This window comes from Pelmatolapia mariae, linkage group LG20 (assembly GCF_036321145.2).
Source record: "Pelmatolapia mariae isolate MD_Pm_ZW linkage group LG20, Pm_UMD_F_2, whole genome shotgun sequence".
Taxonomy (NCBI): domain Eukaryota; kingdom Metazoa; phylum Chordata; class Actinopteri; order Cichliformes; family Cichlidae; genus Pelmatolapia; species Pelmatolapia mariae.
In genome coordinates this window covers 17,991,028-18,011,656 of record NC_086244.1, presented here as the reverse complement: position 1 = coordinate 18,011,656, position 20,629 = coordinate 17,991,028, and the positions used below count along the sequence as shown (strand labels likewise).

The window sequence follows — 20,629 nt, the reverse complement described above, 5'->3', positions numbered from 1 at the left end:
TTAATCTCAAAATGAACAACAGTAGTCCATGTGTGAGAACTTGAGTAATACTGATTTGAGCTATGCATGCATTAGCTCTTGTCATTCTAAACTTTTATTCATAGCCTTTAATATGAGCAGAGGCTGTAACAGCAAAATAGGCCTTAATAGTCTCTATGCACACCTGCATGTGCATGCATGGAAAGACTACTGGCAGCTGTTTTTGTCTGATTATTTATGTTCCAGTCCTATTATCTTATAGCTGGTACACTAAGTGCCCTCAGCACCTCAGTCAGAGAACATCTTTGGCTAGTATTCCTACAATTTTAAATGAGTGCTTGTGCTCTTCCTGGAGCCGTCTCTTACTTGGAGGTCGAAGTTCAGCTCTTCCCCTAGACCTCTGGCACCACTCCGGCCAGACTGAGAGAGTACATCTCCCCTCTGGTCCATGAAGGCAGTCAAAGCAGAGGAGGGCAGCAAGCTGGTTATTGATTCATTTTAGTGCGTGGGAGCAAGAATGTCTGACTCACCAGAAATCCCCCTTCACCCCTTATCTGGCTCTTTCTGTCTCTCTCCCCCCTCAATGGATTGATCCCTGTTGTTAATCAGCTTTACTAATGCTCTGTGAGTTGCATTATGTGTTTTTATGAGTCTCTAGACCTGCTCAAAGATCGAGGCAATGTTTTGGAAAAAAAAAATCAGGGTTCGTCTGATGATGATAATAGCCAAAAGGGGACCTTGTGGGGGCATTGAAAATCTTTCAGAGAGCTGTTAAGATACCTTTAACAACCAGACTCTAATTCGGGCGTGTCTGGCAGGGGCCAGCAGAGCTGTGACTGATATTCCAATGGCCAATTATTGGTGATGTGGCTAGGTAAAGAGGAAGGTGTCAGCAGCTTTACAAGCACACACACACACGTGCTGGCTGCATACTGAATAGGCAATCGAGGCCATCATCACTGGGGTCTAGGCTGTATTGTTACCCTCATCACAGCATTAGTTTTAGGTCATTTTAACATAAAGCCTTACCTCAGGACAGTCGCTGAGCAACAACAGCCTACTGTATTCATTACATCTGTGGCTTAATGTAAAAATCAAGCACCATTTGCAGTAATGCGTAAAGTCATTAACTTTGGGAGTTGTTGGGACAAAGAGGGTGAGTGTGAGATGCCTTCTAGCTGCCAGGCTACACGAGGGGCTACATAAAGAGCAAAAAAAATCCCTCTCCTTCTTTCTGTCTCTGCTTTCTGTCTTTCTTCTCCTCTCCATCCTTCTCTCTTTCTCCTGGAGCACAAGACATGTCAACATGAACTCAATGATAGAGCAACATTGCCATCTAGTGGTCATGTGAGATAGCAACCTTAATCTCAACGCAGGGAGCAGAAGCCAAGACTTGTGATGAAGTTGGCCTCTGTGAATCATGCTTTATTTATATCATAAATTAGCTCCCCAAATATAGTCATTTTTCTGTTTTGTTGTGTTTGTTTCAAGATGTTGGGTTCAAATGTGTGTGTAGTTTTAAGACTCCCCCTTTGTATATAACAGAACGTAGCAGAACTTATGCGTGCCGTTTAGGTTGTATAGTGAAACTATCGGGACAAAATGCATGGATAACCAGCTGAACAACTTTATTTTCTCACTTTATCAGGAATGTGCAAAATCTAAATTTAAACTTTAGGGTTTGAGCATCAAATGCAAAGCGCAAAATTTCCACAGTACACATTTCAGTGTTTTCATGTCTGGCTCTATGTTTGGAAATTCTTCTTATTTGCTTTCTTAGAAATTGATGATGGTTCCCATTTCACAAGCTGAATTTTGTCAGCACACTCTTAGTTTTAAGTCAAATCGTTATTTTTTCCAGATCAATGCCAATTTTTCCAAAATAATTGCCCCCCTTTGTCTGGCTCTTCCCTTTTTGTTGTGCTTTTCACAAAATTTCACTGCACAAACCATTTGACATGTCTAATGATACAAAAAAAAAACAACAAAGGAAAAATGTGGATTTCATGGATCAGTTGAGCTTATTCTGTCTCTCCACAACAAAACACACACACACACATTCTTGCTCTCAGTCACAAAACCTTTCACATGCACGAATGCTCACACACAGTAGTTCAAATATAAGCCCTGTGAAACATGGCCTTGTCTGACCTCGTCATCCTTAACACCCCGCGGTGTTTGATGAGAAAGAGAAGTAGCAAGAAGATGGGGGGGCTGAGGGTGGGGGTAAGAGAGGGGCATCGCTACACAGTCACGCTACAGTTCCATAGACAAGGCAGCCAGCTTGATTCACTCTTTTGGTCTAATGCAATAAACACGCAGCACTCTGCAGCTATGCCCCAAGCCTGCTGACAGATAGCGCATGAGCAGTTTTAACAAACACTCAGACAGACAGAAGGCTTGTCTCCAGGCTAGACAGACAGGGCCAGAGAAGAACAGACCAAGGCAAGACAGACAGCACTGGCCATCATATAAACTGTTGTACTCTGCTGTCCCATATAATGTCCAGTGGTGCAGAGACAACCGAGTGGGAAATGCCCAGCATCAACTGCTTTTGTCATTAGGGCTGTATGATGCTGCTCATGACAGGATCCAATCATCAGAATGATCATATGAATAGGTCGCCGTTTGGTGCCTCGGCTGTTGCTTCCACTGGGATTAAACCTAGTGGCAGTGCTCCTGTCATGTCTGCTTTAGAATATAACCCTCAGTGAGAAGAGCAGACAGGCAGACACGGTGGTAACTGTACGTCAACAACTCAGAGCCTTCAGGGGTGACACCCGTCTAGATGAACAGGGCTGTGGCAATCTGGCATGAGGGATCAGGGCAGAGGGGAAACAAGATTGTTTGGACAAATAGGCATGGCGCTGCATGGTGGATGTAAGTTGTTGCATTACGCTCTCACTCTTGCTCTGTCACCCTCTCTGAGTTTGATCATCAGCACAGACATTCGTCTGTCCTGAAGCTTCCATGTTGCTTTGCTATGGACGGAAATTCACGACACCATTTTGCCTTGTTATCTTTATTAGCATCATTTCATTAGTACTATTTTGTATATTTATATAGTACAAAGTCAAGAGGTTAAAGTGGTTTAACCTCCAAACACAATTTGTGCATTAATTGTAATAACGTTAGATGAAACTCGCCCCTCACATTTGTTATCTGCTTTTTTTCCCTTTTTTTTTTCTTTTTTTTTTTAGCTCACCCACAGTAGATTAATGGCTGAATAAATCTGACTTTATTATACATCAAACTGAATCCTATTCATGTTTCTATAACCTGCCACGGTTAGTTTTCTGTGGAGCGTATGATCTTAGCTTGATCACTACAGCTCTGCTGACATCTGCTGGTGACCAGCCTGTAATCTGCCAAAGGAATGTAGAGCTTTCAAGTTTGATCCTTATCACAGTCATGCAATCATGTTTCCCAGCTTTTTTCACTTCAATTTAACTAGCTCTGTCTTTAATCTCCATTACCCTCACCCTCTTACGCTGTTTCCATCTCCTTTTATCTCAAGTGCAAACAGACATGCACTAAGCAAATCCTCAGCTTTTTTCATACATGCTCTGAACCTCATTCTCTCTATGTATCTCGCTTGCATATTTAACCAAAGGAGGTACTAGAGTGTAGACAACTTGAATTAAAGCTGGCTTGATTTTGTTTGATAGCCTAAATATGCCTCACTTCTGAAATATTACCTTTTTCCCCAGTTGAGAGCCTGAGCTCTGCAGCACTCAGTGGTGTCTCCTACCACCTTACAGCCACTGAAACCACTATCTGTCTCATCAGAAGTGGTGGCTGCTTGACAAGTGGAGCGATGAAAAGTATTAGGAGGTGCTAGTGAGGTGTGACTGAGGCAAGCGAGTGGAGCCTTACAGGAGAAAACCTCCCTTTTTCCCTTGGTGCAGCAGCCGATCCGGCAGCAGCAGATTGGTGATGTTCTTTCCCAGAGGCTTTTCCCGTCAGAACAGAGTCATAGGTCAGGGTAAGGGTGGCGAGTGGAAAGATTGAGCTTGCTGTCACCTTCATCAGCACTCACAGAGGAGACGCCATGGAGTAGCAGCGGGCACTGACATATAGGAGAAAAAGAATCACAACAAAAACAAGCAGTCCAATACAAAAGGCTTGACATTATGTTGAAGTGATACGAGGGGAAAGCAACCGATCAATGCTGTGCTAAGAAAGGAAACAGGGGGTTTAGGGTAAGAGGGGAAATTTAGAGCTGTTTCAGTCTATTGGGGAAGAAATGATAGAGACTGAACAAATAATCAAAGGTACTGCCATTTAGATTCTTTGTTGAAACTAGTCTGTCTGAGTCGGTGGATTGTTTTACCTTTAGGGAAAACCAGAAATACTAACTGTTTTTATGTGGAAACTTTTTTTTGGGAGAGGTGACCAGCATGAGGTGTTCTAGCAGGTAGACAGGGAGGGCAGTGGGTGGGGCGGGGGGTTGGCGTGGCTGGTGGTCTGTTGGGCTGGCTGACATCTCTGTCTCCTCCTCTCTCCCGGCAGTTCATGGCATCAAGTGGACTTGCAGCAATGGGAACAGCAGCTCTGGCTTCTCAGTGGAGCAGCTAGTGCAACAGATTCTGGACAGCCACCAAACTAAGCCACCTCCCCGGACTCACAACTGCCTCTGCACGGGCACCCTGGGTAAGGGCTAGTGGGTGGGAAGGAGTTTATTCTCCAAAAGAGAGAACTCAAAAATTCAGTGAGAGGACATAAAGATAATGTTTAGTATGTTGTAAATCAGAGAAGGTTGTTCTTTTATGGGTTGGTGATTTAATAGTGAAATCAAATGTAGGGCCCTATTATTTTTTAAAGTTCCTAATATCTGTGTCAGGGGCATATCTGAAATAGCCTTGCGCTTTTCAAATTTTATGCTAATCTCAATAGGATATTTTCAGCTGTGTTATTTCACTGACTTTTTTAATCAGAAAAAGAATGTAGAGAGTGAAGGTTTTCTAATTTAGAGAACAAATTACTCTAAGTAACCCCTACTTCCATTGTTATTTTTAAGATAACAAGGCGTGCAGAGCGTCCCATACACTTACATCGCCTTATGCCTATGAGAGGATTTATCACATGGAGAAGATTATGTTGCACAAAATTATAAATACAAAAACAAACTAATAATCCATCTTTGCCTCAGTTCATTGAATAGTAGATTTGCCTAATTTTTAAGCACTTGGAAATCAATAGAATAAATTTGCCTGTTTTACTCCCTCACACAGCTAAATCCCCAACCTCTTTTGCTCTGTTTGCCCTCGTATAGGTGCAGGAAGCAGTGTGCACCACAAATGCAACAGTGCCAAACACCGCATTATCTCCCCTAAAGTGGACCCCCGCTCAGGGGGATACAGCAGTGCCCACTCAGAGGTACAGAACAACGATGTGTCTGAGGGGAAAACAGAGCACAGTGCCCATGGTGGAGGAAAAAGCTCTGGGGGAGGGACTGGAGGGGGTAGCACCAGGGAGAAACGCAATGGAAAAGTCCACAAGCCTGTCCTGCTACACCAGAACAGCACAGAGGTGTCATCTACAAACCAGGTTGAGGTCCCTGACACCACCCAGAACTCACCTGTCTCCATCAGCAGCGGCCTCAACAGCGATCCGGACATGGCTGATAGCCCTGTGGTGACAGGGATGAGTCATGTGGCCTCTGTCATGTCTGGCCTGTCTCAGAGTGTCTTTATGTCTGAGGTCCCTGGAGACCCTGTCTACAGCATGTCTCCTACTGGGGGTCCAAATACTCACCTCATGGGTGCAGATGCCACTTCACAGGGCCTGGTGCTGTCTGTGACCTCCGATCGTCACAAATTTGCTTTCCCCAGTGGAAGTGTAGGAGAACCTGGGACTACCACTGCAGGAGACAGTCTTTCCATGTTGTCTACAGCTGGGGTGTCTGAGGAACTGGTGCTCTCCAGCAGTCTGGACTCGGGAACCATCAAGATCCCAGAAACTAATATGAACTTTGATCCCGACTGCTTCCTGAACAACCCCAAACAAGGCCAGACCTATGGAGGCAGCGCAATGAAGACAGAGGGAAACTCCTCCTCCACCTCGTCTTCCTCTGGTGGCAGTGCTAGCACCAATGGCAGTCTACAACGCTCCCCCACCATGCCAGATAATACCTACACTTTCAACTCAGCTCTCGTAAAGAACATCAAAACAGAAGATACATCATTTGAGCAGCAGCTGGCCAAGGAGAGTGGCTACCAGGTGGGGGCAGTAGTGAATTGTGGGAGTGGTGTATCTGTGTCATCTGGTGCTGGTTCAGGTCAGGGCAGCCTCAGTCTGACAGCCACGGGCTCCCTGCTTCCATCTGGAGGTGGTTTGAGTCCCAGCACTACCTTGGAGCAAATGGATTTCAGTGCCATCGATGCCAAGCAAGACTATACGTCCAGCACTACCACAGTGAGCTATGGTCAAGCCATGTCCAGTCCTCACATGCAACATCAGAATCGTTCACCCAGCTTCTTCCTCCAGGATGCATCTCAGACCAGCCAGACTCAGCAGGGGAGGCCCAACATGGGCCAGAAAACACATTTGATGGAGCACAACTCCCATGACTCTGGAGCTTATATGGGGCTACAAGTTGTAAAAACAGACTCACCTGGCAGTAATGGCCACCTTCATCACCACCATCAGACCCATCAGACCCAGCACAGAACCAGCTGCAATGGAGGCTCACCCACAGAAGGGCCTGGCCAGGCTGGCTCTCTCCAGCTGCTACAATACCAGGGGACCTTTCCTGGGCTGGGCACCGAGCACGAGGAGGTGGTTGGTCTAGAGCAACCTGGGAGTGTGAATTCAGCTCAGACTGGAGCCACCGAGAATGGAGCTGAAAATCTGCTCAAAGCAGGTGATCACATCCAGGGATGTGGAAATGGAGAGAGAGGAGGAACAGAACGTTACCTGCAGCAGGCTTCAGATGGCGGTGAAGGAGGGACAGGAGGTGCGGGTGAAGGGGTAGCAGTTCATAATGGAAACAACACCAGTGATAGCAACAACCACCCCCAACAGCAACAGCAGCTGCAGCCTCTTCTCCAAGGCACGGGCATGGTGCAGGGACTCTACAATGCTGTAGGAACCCACCAGGGTCTGGGGGGAGCAGCCAGTAACGGAGGAGCTGGAGGGACAGGCATGGAGATAAGTCTGGATCACTTTGACATCTCTTTTGGAAACCAGTTTTCTGACCTCATTAATGACTTCATCTCTGTGGATGGTAGTGGAACAGCCATGTCAGCTGGAGGGACCTTATATGCTCACCAGCTTGTCACATCTCACAACTCAGATAACCAGACCACAGCTGGTGGGCCCCCACAGCAGGGCCAGGAAGATGGAGGAGCCAGGGGCTCTGGTTACAGCCCCTCAGAGCTCTGCCTCCAACCCTGCTGCAGCCCCCAGTCTTTAAGTGGAGGGGCCAGTGCAGGAGGAGGCACAGGAGAGACCGGCTCATTGTCCTACATGAATGTAGCAGAGGTGGTTTCTGCAGCTGTAGCCCAAGGTGCTCTGGGGATGCTTCAGGCTACAGGCCGTCTTTTCATGGTCACTGACTACTCGCCTGAGTGGTCCTACCCTGAGGTGAGTTTTTTTCTTTTTGGTCATTTATATACCAGCCTAATTGTTGAAAAAGATTAGAAGGACTCACAATAGTCATATTTGTAATAGTCACTTCTGCACTAGAACGCTCTAACATTTTTTAGAGTAGCCCACTCATCTAAAGTGCTGTCTGAGGTGTTGTTTTTTTATACAAAAAAAATAGAAAATTAAAAAATACAATGTTAGGTATGTAAATTAATAATTGACTAAGGATTGATTATTAGAAAAAAATGAATTTAATTTATTGAATCTGAGTAACAAGCTATTTGGTGATTTGACTCCTATAAAGGAACATGGCAAAGCTGATATGGTAGAAGGTAGGACAGTACCCCTGGAGTCCATATGCTGGTGAAAGCAGACATAGACTTGAAAGAAGCTCTCTGAATGACCAGAATGAGGTGGAGATATGGAGCAAATGGGACATGAATGAGAATCTGGAAACAAAAATGCCGAACAGCACTGAGATTTAAAACACAGGCAACAGAAGCTGATTGGCTCACATAAGGCAGGTAAAAAATTTTGAGTTTTGAATGTTTGGCAAAGAAACCAAAAGAATAGAACAGCAGCCCAAATGCACGGGAATTCAGACAGGACAGTGAACAGCGATCCTTCTTATTTAACTTAAGCAGACCTTTCATATAAGAATAGGCTATCCTTATAAATACCCATTAGATTGACAAATTTATTGTTTAAATTGTATATTTTTGGGGGCCTGTTCATCATGTTCACTTCAAACTAAATTATCTGAATTATCCACAGCAAGATCTGGCCAGCCCAATAACTAATGTGAAATCATAGCAAACCAAAGGTTTTATGTCAGAAAGTTGAATACCTGTAAAGCAACACACATGATAACACGACAAATATAACAACAGTAACGATAGTAAAAAATGAATTTGTCAAATTTAAAATAAACACTCAGAATCACATGCATTAACGTAAGCCAGTTTAAAGTAAAATATAAAAAACAAATTTTAAATAAGTATAAGAATGAAGAAAACGGGGTTAACCCAGGACGGTAATGTGGCTGGTAATGGTATTGTGGTTCTTGGTTGTTGTTTTTTTTTGGTTTGTTTGTTTTTCCATAACTTATGAATATGCAAATATACACATTCTGTATTTTTCATATAAAAGAAACTATACTGTGGTGGGGCTTGCTAATTTCTTTTTTTTTATTTATGTATGTTTTGTTTTGTTTTGCTGTACTTTTGTTTCATATGTTGTTTGTTTAATTTAAGACTAAAAGAAAATTAAAAGAATGAGAGGTAAAACTTGAGGGGGTAGGGACAAATAAGTAATTACTTCTGCCTACTCCTTTTCAAACAAATAATGAAATGATATTTGGAAATGATTGTGAAGGCACATGTTTGAAATAAAAATGAACTGAACTGAACTGAATTATCTTAGAAAAGACTTTGCTGTCTTTGCTGATGCAGACCCATAGAAAACAAAAGTCCTATTATCTATTTGTTATTGCTCCAACATACTCAAAAAAACAACAGCAAAACATACTCTGGCCTTTTCTGTGACCCATAATAAAAAAACAGTATTATATAGTACAAGCTAAGCTCTGTGACTGAAACTAAATTGAATTTTCTATGCAGAATTAATAAAGGAGTTAATATAACTAAAGAACGATCCTGGAAAATATGACAACCAGTTTCATCATATTAAATTTATGCAATACTTTTGTTTTATTTATACATTTTATAAATAAATTGCACATAACAGCTTTCACTTGCATCTTTAATGTATCCCCTATTTGTATCCCAATAGTAGATTTTACCACAAGAAAATGAAAATGAAATATGAAAATCAGAAAATGTACATTAAAGTTTCTCTGATCCGCAAACAAGGAATGATAGATATCTCTATAAATACATAGATTTATTGCTGTTTCAGACATGACTGTAAATGGCTAAATTTAAATAATTACTTGATACAGATGTGGTCAAAAGTTTAGATACATTAATTATGAGCATGAATGCCATGGTAATTTTAAGCTTTTAATTATTTCTCTGAACAGTTTTCACAGGGTGGAATGACTGTACAGCATACATCCTTAATTACTTTAAAAAACAAGAATTGGTTGAATTGGTGCAGTTTTAAAACACAAAGTGTCAAAAATATCCATATAGCTTCAAAGGTATACATACATACCCACTAATATTTAATTAAATGTCCCTTAGTTAGTAGTACTTACACCAGATGCTTTTGGTTGCCATGAACAAGCATAATTCTGGCTGGATATTTAACCACTTTTCTTGGAGGAATTTGTAGAGTTCATTTGAATTAGTTGGTTTCCTTGCACAGACCCAGATTTTAAGCATACTTAATGGCCTATTTCTAAACAACTGCAGATTTCAGTTTAAACAATTGTACGTATGTACAAGTTTGAATTTGTTAGGCTTTCAGGAATAACCCAGGAACCAACAAGGCTCATGTGTCAGTGTGACTGTCCACAGTGAAGCAAGTTTATCATGACTGTGGATTAAGAGAGTGAAATCACAATGCATCCTACAGTGACAAGAGGTGTGGTAGAGGGGTAAAACTGAGGCTTTCATACATAAGAACACTATACAGAATGTTAAGTATGGTGTAAGGAGTCTGGGGCTGTTTTGCTATGGTACATTAAAATAATCAAGAAGGAAGACAACTTCCAAATTCTTCAACTTTACCTCAACTGAACAGCTACATGATTGAAACAGGACAATGATCCCAAACACACATCAGAATTGGTTTTGGAATGAATAAAGCAAGCTAACATTCAGCTTCTGACACAGCTTTCTCACAGCCCTGACCTCAGAAAATGTGTGCATTATGCTTAAAAGCTAGGTCTGTGCTTTTAGGGAAATCAGCCAATTTAAATGAACTCTACCAGTTCTGCCAGAAAGAGTGGTCAAATATGCAGCCATAGTTTTGCCAGAAGCTTTTTGACGGCTACCAAAAGTGTCTGGTCGGGGTGCAACTTGCCAAGAGACATTTCACCAAATACTAGTGTAGTTTTATGTATATATTTAAACCTGCATGTATACCACTGACCCTGTGTCGATTAGAGAAAATCCAAAATAAATTCAAACCTATGCACTCATTTCTTGGTTTTATTTTCAACTTACCGTGATGCCCGTGATGAGCGTATGTAAACTTTGACCACAACTGTGTTTTTCTGTTATAAAACTGACATAATTAGAATTAAGACATAATGTCAGCTTTTTGTTTGTTTGTTGGTTTTTTACTAAAGAAGGAAATATCAAGGTTTATAGAGCCACATCACATCTCTAAAATCAAGGGAAGTGAATGAAGAAAGGATTGGATGATTGCAAAAAGTAATGTAATAACTGATAATAATCGATTGATTAAATATGTTTTAATATGTTTTTTTATTGAATGGGCAATATGGTAATAGGAAAGCGCTTTCCATTATCACCTAGTAATTACAGTCACGCAAGACAGAGTGGTATGATTAGCATTAGTGTTGAGGACTAAGCATTTGTACGGGTTAAATTCCAAATATATATCAGAAAGTACTGAAAACTAGTAAGTAAAAGTAAGTGTATACCCATAATCGCATAATCGCATGATTATGAGTATACACATACCCATACCCACTTAATTTCATGCAGCTTTCATGAAATTAGCCTCTAACATTGTCTTCTAAAATAGTTTTTTTAAAGTAAGTTAAAAAAAATTTAATATAGATTAAACAAAAATAGCTGCATCCATATTCATGAATTGACCAAAGATATGCACACTAATATTTACTTTTCTTATTTGCACAAAATATGAGGTCATGATTATCCAATGACTCTGTGCTGTTAGTCTTTAGTTATTTCTGTCAGCAGCAATAGTCTACTTCAGCCTCTGGAGGGCAGCAAAATATTTAAACTCAGTGTAGGTTTTTTAATATGTATTTTTAAGAAAATTGGTGTGGGAGGACGAAATGCCAGCTATCCACATGGTGGCAGCAGAGATTAGTGTTAGGATTGTGTTTGCTTTACCTTGGTGTCATTCTCATCTTTCCACTCTAGGTGGCAGAATAACAATATATATGATATTCAGCAATCAGGAATGCTGACTTTGAATGTGTTATGAGTTTATCCATTTGTCTTGTTTTTTCAGGGTGGAGTTAAGGTGCTGATCACTGGGCCATGGCAAGAGGCCACCTCAAATTACAGCTGTTTGTTTGACCAGATCTCAGTTCCAGCTTCTCTTATCCAGCCAGGGGTGCTGCGTTGTTACTGCCCAGGTAAGACAGGAGAAAGCTTACATATATACATATAATATACATATATATAATATATATATTTCTTTGGTAAAGGGGCAGTATCATCATATGATTCATGAACCAAAAACAAAACAAATGGTCTGTGTTTTTTTAACTTTTTGGCTAATTTATGAATAAAATATCACTTTTTCATTTTACTGAGATTCATTTTACAATTTTGTAGTGAACTCAACAATGCTAAGTGAGCCACTGTTTACCTCTGCTGTTTTCTGTTTCATTTTGATATTTACTGTATGACAACAGTTGCATTGTAACATGATCCCTAAATGTTATTTTCATTTACACTGAGAGAAGAAACCCGTGGAAAGTTGAACTCATAAGCAAATCTGTCACATAACCGTGACACTTCTGTGTATTTTATATGCCCGGATGTCTCATTCCTTTCACCCTCTCCAGCTCATGATACAGGTCTGGTGACACTACAGGTGGCTGTCAGTAACCAGATCATCTCCAATTCAGTGGTGTTTGAGTATAAGGCCCGCGCACTTCCTTCACTGCCATCATCTCAGCACGACTGGCTTTCTCTGGATGGTACGTTTCCTCTTGTATTTTCTTTGGCTCGTTTATGATGACTGCATCTGTTGCTTTTCACATTTTGCTTTCTGTTTTCTTCACTCTATCATTTTGTTACATAATCCCTCCCCATTTTTACTTGTTCTATTTGAGCACCGTCTACTATGACTTTAATAATTTTGTCAGTTTTGATTAATGGTTCATCAAGCAGCTCAAATCATTTCTTTTTCTTGGCTTTTAACAATTTCTTCACTACCTACACATTTATTTTCTTTAACTCACTGGAGCCAAACAACTGTGCAGGAAATTCATTGTGATTTCACACAAATAGAATCCAGATACTCATAACTGTAATATACGGTATTTTCACAGAGATATTGGCATTTTAAGTGACACATTTTTGGTTGTTCTTAAACGTTTTATTTTTACGTGTATCATGCTGGATCAATATTCACCTTGGAATCAAATCAGGGTATGATTAACACCGTTTTTAGAGCTTGTACTTGAGAATAACATGCAGGTTATTTGATCTTTGAAGGTAAATGTCACCGAAAATCTCCGTATTAGCTGCTTTTAATCATTATTTCAGCTATTGCGTAATCTTTAGAATCTTACTGTTCCTGGTTTTAAAAAGGGTAACTTTACTGGCAATAAAGTTGTATGGTAATTTGATATTTTAGTAGCTCAGCTACAGTTCCTGAGTGATTAGGGATTATTTTATTGTTTGTTTGTTTGCCTTTGCTATACAAATTTAACTAAAATGAATTATAAGTCTGTAATGTTGTAATTGGCATAATGTTTATGTATTCATTGATATATAAAGTTTTTTTTTTAATAGCCTTTTTAATGGTGCTTTCATGCTGCTCAGTACCATTTTGATTTTACCCAAGAAAAATTGATTTTACTGTGTCTGTCATGCTAAGAAAACTGGAGTTCAACATTTCCACTTTGACTTTGTAGTCTGCCTATCTGATATGCAAATTAAACACCACAACAGATGTGTCAGGGCACATTTTATTTTAAGGTCAGCTGGGTGACAAAATACTGTCTACATTGTCTCATCTTGTCTATATTAAATTTGGCCACTAATGAGGCTATTTGGTTAAACCTTAACAGCAATGTACTTAAAGTCCAGATGCCTTCTTTTCAAGCTCCTTAGACTACATGACCTGGATGACTGATAACCTACACAGACTTAAAATCAATGTGAATTCAGTAATAAATTTGGGTTTGTTTTTATAAGCGTTTGCAAAAGATGGTCAATTGTGAATGCTATGTGTGAGCTCCTTACAGAAAACAGGACTTTTGAGCACCATGTAACGAAAACTGCTGCAGGGGTGACAAATTTTCATTCTGTTTAAAGTCCAGTCCAGTCTGTGAGTCAGAAGACCTGCTGTACAGTAAGAGTATTTACCAGACTGTAATGAGTATGTGAGTCATTTATGTTTGTTTGTGCATGTGTCTGCTGGGAGAAGTATTGCTGCAGTGGTTGAGCATTGACAGGATAAAGTAGGGCATGGTGAAGCACAGGCTCACAGGACAGCTGCAATGCAGACGGCCCTTGAGGGAGTGGGAGTGAGCTGGCAGCTCCCATACATGGCAGAACCAGTGAATCCCTCCGCCATTCATACCCTACTGCCTCACTGGCCCATTCACAGAACCAGTTAAGGAGGAGCTGACTGTCTCAGAGAAAACACAGCCCACCCTATTACCTTACTTAAATTAACCCCTTTCTTGTCTTTATTTAGTGGTTGTCTGTAGTCGATTTTTAAAGAGGACAAAGAAATGAGCACTGGGTGCACTGGAATTTTCAGTTTTTGGTTGGATGTCATCTTTTTAGCTTCCATGCATGATGCAATGATCGATCATTCCTGTCAGAAATTAGTAGAGCGATTAAGCTCATGCAGAACAAAGCATTTGTGTCATGCAGCATGTACAGTACACCTTAGTGGTCGTTGTTCCATGTGTCCAAATCATATATGACCGTTTCTGTGTGTACCTCACTGTGGTAGGGAGCGGGGAGAGAAAAGGAAAGGATTGTTTGTGCCATTCGCTGTTGGTTACTCCAAGAAAATGTTGTGCTATGAATTAGTGTTCAAGACTGAGCCGATGCTTTTGGCGAAAGCCTGTGTGACAAAGAGCTGCGGGGTCTGTGTGGACAGCGACTTTGACGCAAAGCGCACTTTAACATCCACGAGGGTTAACGTGAAGATTTTTAAGAAAATGTTTAAATTTGTCTAACATCGTTCTCTTCTACAATTACATAAAAAAATCCATCACACTTTTAGCAACTTATTTTAGAAGTAGAGCAGCGTTTAATTATGTGCCCTCATCACTTGTCCGGTGTCGTGAAGCGCAACAGAGTAAACAAGAAGCGCTGCGCATATACGCGAAACAGTAATAACTAGACACGCTTTATTACCCACTTTCCAAACGTTAATGTGGTAAGATTTATTTTTCATTGTGCAGCTTGGGGGTCAGTCGCCTGATTAACTAGAACTGCTATAGGCTGCTGCCATTAGCATACGTGCCATACGTGCAGCATTTTGTCTGAATACGCAGCGGTGTGCTGTACAGCGTTCTGAGTTCGTTCTCCCGTGGAAGACTAACTGTGCTATGATGTGCTAATGGCACAGCTGCCTGCCTGCCTTGATTTGTCATAATGCAGAGTGGGGGAAGGGGCGCGCTTTTCTCTGCAGCACTGCAGGTACGGAGCCATGGGCAGGACAGAAAAGCTGTCGGAGATGCAGAACTCTCGTCGTCGCCCCACTAAAGTCCCTGAGCTCAGACCCCACGAACCGAGCCGGAAGAGGTTCGCTAGGCACAGACAAAATTACAGCCCCGCATAGCAGCACCTAGTGACTGTTAGTGTTTAAGGGAGCGTATTGACAGTACTGACTCTGAGCCCGACTACACCGGCAAGACAAACGGCAGATCGTGTACACACAATGCAGGAACGGAGAAGTGGGCGTGTTTGGGTAAACATGGTAAACTGTAGTTTGAGACGGCAGTAGTTAGGGCTGGGAGAAGGCGAAACCCGACCGGATTTGGAGTATTGCGCGGACTCGTCTATATCTGCTTAAATCTTATTATTATTATTATTATTGTTATTATTATTATTGAGAAATATAATAATAACAGTAATAATAATAATAATAATAAGAGGAGCAAGATTTTATGCGCAGGATCGCGGCGCGCGCAAGAGGCGACAAACGGGAATTAGGGCGTCTGTTTACCGGCGGCACGTGCGCACAACGTTTCCTCGCTGTGGTATTTGTCATTTTACTGCAGGCTGGGATAGCAGCGGCTACTAGAAACACTAGGAAAGTGTGCATGTGTTTGAGGTGAAACAAGTGTAGAGGAGGAGGAGGGGGCTATTAGAGGAAGAAGAGTAGTGAGTGGTCTCTCTCTCTCCCCCCTCTCTCTCCCCACGTCGCTCTCTTCCCTCACTTTGTTCTATTGTTGACGAGTGCACTGTTGAGATTGAGATTCAGTCTACACCAAGGATTTATGAATATTTTTTTATTTTTTTTTATTCCTCCGTGTTACACCATGCAGTAGCCTGACTGCCAGACTGTCGGGGCAAAACTGCAGTTTGAGTGAAATGCAGCTTTGGTTGGACTTCTTTGGGTCAGGATGCCAGTGAATGATACCTGCATTTCCTAAAAAGACAAAGGGGCTGTATTTTTTGGCTTTGAGGTGGACTTTACCAATGGAAAATAAAATAGAAGGTTAGAAGTGTTAAGCTCAACCTTTGGCTGTAGTGCTGTGCTGTTTTGTGGTTGTGATGTGTTTGGGCTGCTTTTTTATATTCTGTACGTTTCTTGTGTTTGCCCGAAGAAGTTCCACGTTTCTTTGAACACCCCGCATGCAGAGCTATTATATGTCACTGTGGTCATCGGTGTGTGTGCTGTAACAGAGTTTTACAGAAACTGCCTCTTTTGGCCACATGCTTCCAGGTGTTTCATGCAATTGTGCCTCATTGCAGGGCACTGGAGAGTTGACGCTAATAGTAGCCAACTCCTGACTCACGACTTGTGCTTGGACGTGTTAGACAACTCCAGACACCTTCAGAGTCAGTAACAGCATTTGCTCACATTTGGAGGAACAAGGGAAGTTAAGTTGTAGCAGCGACTGTTTTCCAAGCCCTGATGCTTTAAGCATACCTGGGCTTTCAGTTTGCACTCTTTCCTGACAGTTTTAGTCAGTTATGTCTGAACTGTGGGATCATTGTGTTTTAAACTGGTGCAAGCACTGTTTCGTGAGTTAGGCTGTTAAACATGGTGTAGTTGCTTTAGTCTAGCGCATTAATGGGGTTGTCGCATGTGTGAGTTCTGCTGAGGTTACCGGGGCCAGTGTGTAGCTGGTGAAAATCATTATTCTGTTGTTTCACAATTTGAATTGCATTCAAAGACATTATCAACAGCATGGACACATGAACATACCTTACTACAGCAGCCTAGTCTATCATTCAGCACCACAGTTTAGGTGGACAGCGACTTCATTTAGTCTTCCAACTTTGCTGTAGCTTAGAGCTCTCCAGACTATTTAAACTGAGAGAATTCCAGGCATGGGGTACATTTATCGACCTGTTGCTCCTCTGTGAAGTTCCTGTTTTCAATGCATAGCACATTATGCAGTGCTCAAACGTTATCCTATTTTCAAAAGCAGTGACAGATACAAGAAAAAAGTTGCAAAGTCTTAGGATGAGTCACCAAAGTGCTTTTTCATGTTTTACACGAGACCTTATGCATATGCATATAGTGTTAATATACTCCAGAAATTTTAATCCCTACTACAATTTTTTTCTTCATAACAAAACAATGTTATGTTGTTTACAGTTTTAGAAAACTCATATTCACTGTTGCTTTAACACAAACATTGATTTTCCTGAATAAATGTGTTCTGAAAATCATTCTGAATAACTGCTTTTTTTTAGTAGGGAAACTAATGCATTTTTGAGGGCGCTCTAGTTTTTGGTGGTTTCTGGTTGGCAGCAGTGAGGACAGACTGAATCTTAGTATAAATGCACTAATCCATGTGTTAAGTATACCAGTGTTAGTGGGGAAGCTGAAGCTATGAGGCTGTAGCAGGAGTGGTAATTTAATTATTAGTTACTTTGTCAGGAGTTTGGTTCCTTTTATCATCAGTCTGTCTTATTATTATAAAGTGAGTAAATATAAGCAGTGATATTAAAGTAGAAAATGTTGTTTAATTCCTAATATATTGCCCTGTAAACAGCAAAATTGGAGCAATTTTAATGCTAAACATTTTACTGCAGCCCTTGTACAGCAGGTGTACCTGTAGTATTAACGAAAAGAAGAATAGCATTAGCAGTTCTAGTAACAGGAGTGGTGTGGGAGTGCTTACACCTGGAGGTGAGAGATCAACAAGGACAAGCCATTTTAAACAGATAAGAATGTTTAACTAGAAACAGTCATTTTACCAGAGAACATAATTCCTGGGTGTTCATGTGCTTCAGTTCAAGTTGCACAAATAACTGGGAATGACCTCAATTAAGAAACTTTCACTGTCATTGACTGTTATTGACTTTTCTATAACAATATAATTGCTGGAATGCTTTTTCTTAAAGCACTGACACTTAATTTAGTTAGTCTATGCCTGAGATACAGTGGGGAGATGATAAAACAGTAACGCCTATCTAGTCTGATGCAATCCAGAATAACAGTTATGCAATGAGGTCTACCTCTGTGAAGCTTTCCATGTGTAGTTTCTTGTGATTGCCATGGTGTTCAGTAAAGTCTAGTTGTGTTTTGAATCTGTACATTGTATTTTCCTGTAGGCTGCTTTATGTTATTAATGGATGAAACATTAGCAGTGATCTGTTAATTATTTATTTGTGTTTTTATCTAACTGTGTTTTAAATTTCACGTTAAAATTGATTGGTTTGGCTCTCTGTCAGCTTTATTTATAAATCATTAAGGATCACACGAATTTAAGTCTGCTCACTCTGCTGTCTGTCAACAGTTGTAACAGCTGACAGAAGACTTAACTATGACTTCAACTACAGTGTTGGATAAGGATTCAGGGAAAGTGCAGAACAGGCTGAGAGTCTCTGTTGAGTGCATTCAGCCAAACTCTGTTGTCTTACTATTAATGGAAAGCTTTGGAGAAGTCCTGTCCCTTGGGCTTTGGTGTTTCATAGCAGATTGATTTATCTTTGAAATTATTTCCCCCACTCATCTCTCATTTGCGTTTCTGCCTGCAGCGGATGTGTCAAGCAGTATGTAGTTGTTTATGCAAATAGGAACCTAATGAAATGTACTTGTTAGTGTATCAACTGAACATGTTGAAAAAAAATCAAACTATCCTGCTTTCCAAGACATAAAACCAATACTCTATCACTCTATTAGTGGGATAGCAGGTGACAGTAAATTTCAAGGGGTGTGCACTCTTGGCATTTTACCTCCATTGTGGCACAAAGTATCTATTCTTTGTCCCGACTGTACTCATATTGACCTGTCTATATATCTGGATGAATGCCAGAATCTTGAGAGCTGTGCTGAAGCACTGTGACCTGAAAAATTAGTTTTTGTTTTAAGACACAGAATTGCCAGGGGATAATAATTGAAAATAATGCCATTGTTGTCAACTGTTACTACTTGTAGTTTTATGTACTTTTATGTACAGGTATGCCAGTGATGTAGACTTCTGGTTACCTTCACTTTGGTATTTAGTCTTGAAATTAAAAGTGTGACATTAGAGCTTATTGGCTTGTCTGTGAAGAAATTCAACAGTTTTCTGCAACTGATGTGTCCAAGAGGAACATTTGTTTACTTAAAGGAAATTCAAAAGTATATCTTACCCATCTGAGAGGTTTCAGTCAGTTGATTCAGCTTTTCATAGCAGTAAACACTTACATATTAAGTACATTTAAAACGTTAGATCACTCTGAAAGTAAGAATTTCATTTGTTGTTTTTGTACATTAGCCTTGTGACTGATTCATGAATTGGCCAGGGTATGCTCTGTCTCTCACTCTGCCCCATGGCCTTTTACAGGCTGAGGATTATAGCAGATGGATGGATTCTCAAATCCTAGTGCTAAAGTAACATAATCTTAAAAGCAAGCTTGTTTCTGTTGCTTTAAGTCTTATGCTTTGCACATTTGAACTGTATGTTATCACTCTTCTAACAGCAGTTTAAAGCAAGGCAAAAATATAGAACAAATCCGAAACCGGTCATTACACTAAGTCAAAGTAGAGTCTGTCTTTGATCAATGCATACCCATGTGTTCCAGCTGTGAGGGCTGTTGCCAGATGGCCTGGCTCCCTTGCTTTGCATGGGCACAAATACTAGCTCCTGTCAATCAGTTCACACAGAGACCTTGGGGGAGGCTAGCCTCTGGTCTTTCCACTGGGTTACATGTAAGAATCTGACTGGCTGCAGAAGGATAATGAGGTCCAGCATTTAAACTGAGCGGCATGAACAGAACCCCGAGTTAAAAAGTGAAAAATAAAGATCTCCTCCTGCAGTTTGTCCAAAGCTCACTAAATGAATAACCCTGTAAACCCTGTAGTATTATCTCAATAGGCACATTTTTCTTGAACTGTGTATTTTCGGCTCCAAGGGTGAAATAAAGGTTGTTTTAGTGTGAGCACAAACATTACAGTGCCTCCAAGACACTAAAGCTCTATTAATAGTCTTGCCCTCACCCTCGATATCTCTGACAAGCTGCTTTTCACTTGTCACCCTTTCCTGCCCTCTCATCTCCCTTCACCCTTGTCCTGTCCTTACTGTAATCTCCCCAGCTGTTTTATTCCTCCCTCAAGCCTGTTCTCACTTTCGTTGTGCTCCAGTGTGCCTCCATAAGCAGCCCTGTCCTTCCTTCCCACATGCCCGTGTATATCAAACTATCTCTTGAGGAGCTCTGCCATGTCCCAAAGATGAAATAGATTGAATTAGGCAGGACTTTGATGTTGTGTGGATTCAAACCCAGTGCAGATTTTACAGGTCTGCTGCTCTTTGCTTGTCTCCAAAGATGTAAGTGTCCATTGAGAGAAGCTAATGCAAAGTCACAGTAGAGCCACATTGACACACAACTTTCTTAACACACAAAGAGACACTGTAGACTCTGCAAAGATCGATTTTAACATGGAGAAAGTATACTACACTACTCTTGCAGTGCCTTTTATGAATAAAAGATACTTGAAACTGTCCTTGTGGAACAAGACAGCCACAGTCAAAGTCTGAAGTCTAGAAATGTATTGAGTGAGTACTGGTCCCAAA

The 20,629-nt window shown here is 41.0% G+C and overlaps 1 protein-coding gene across 12 annotated transcripts in view; it reads left to right on the top strand.

The window, feature by feature from the left end:
- camta1a (calmodulin binding transcription activator 1a) overlaps positions 1–20,629 on the top strand; it is a 282,069-nt gene that overhangs the window by 245,450 nt on the left and 15,990 nt on the right. For 10 of the 12 annotated variants that reach the window (XM_063463290.1, XM_063463295.1, XM_063463288.1 and 7 more), the window contains 4 exons: positions 4,492–4,632; positions 5,255–7,566; positions 11,704–11,830; positions 12,266–12,400. In XM_063463290.1, the coding sequence (XP_063319360.1) occupies positions 4,492–4,632; positions 5,255–7,566; positions 11,704–11,830; positions 12,266–12,400 (2,715 nt within the window). The remainder of the gene's footprint in view (positions 1–4,491; positions 4,633–5,254; positions 7,567–11,703; positions 11,831–12,265; positions 12,401–20,629) is intronic. The other 2 variants (XM_063463296.1, XM_063463292.1) reach the window with 1 other exon arrangement.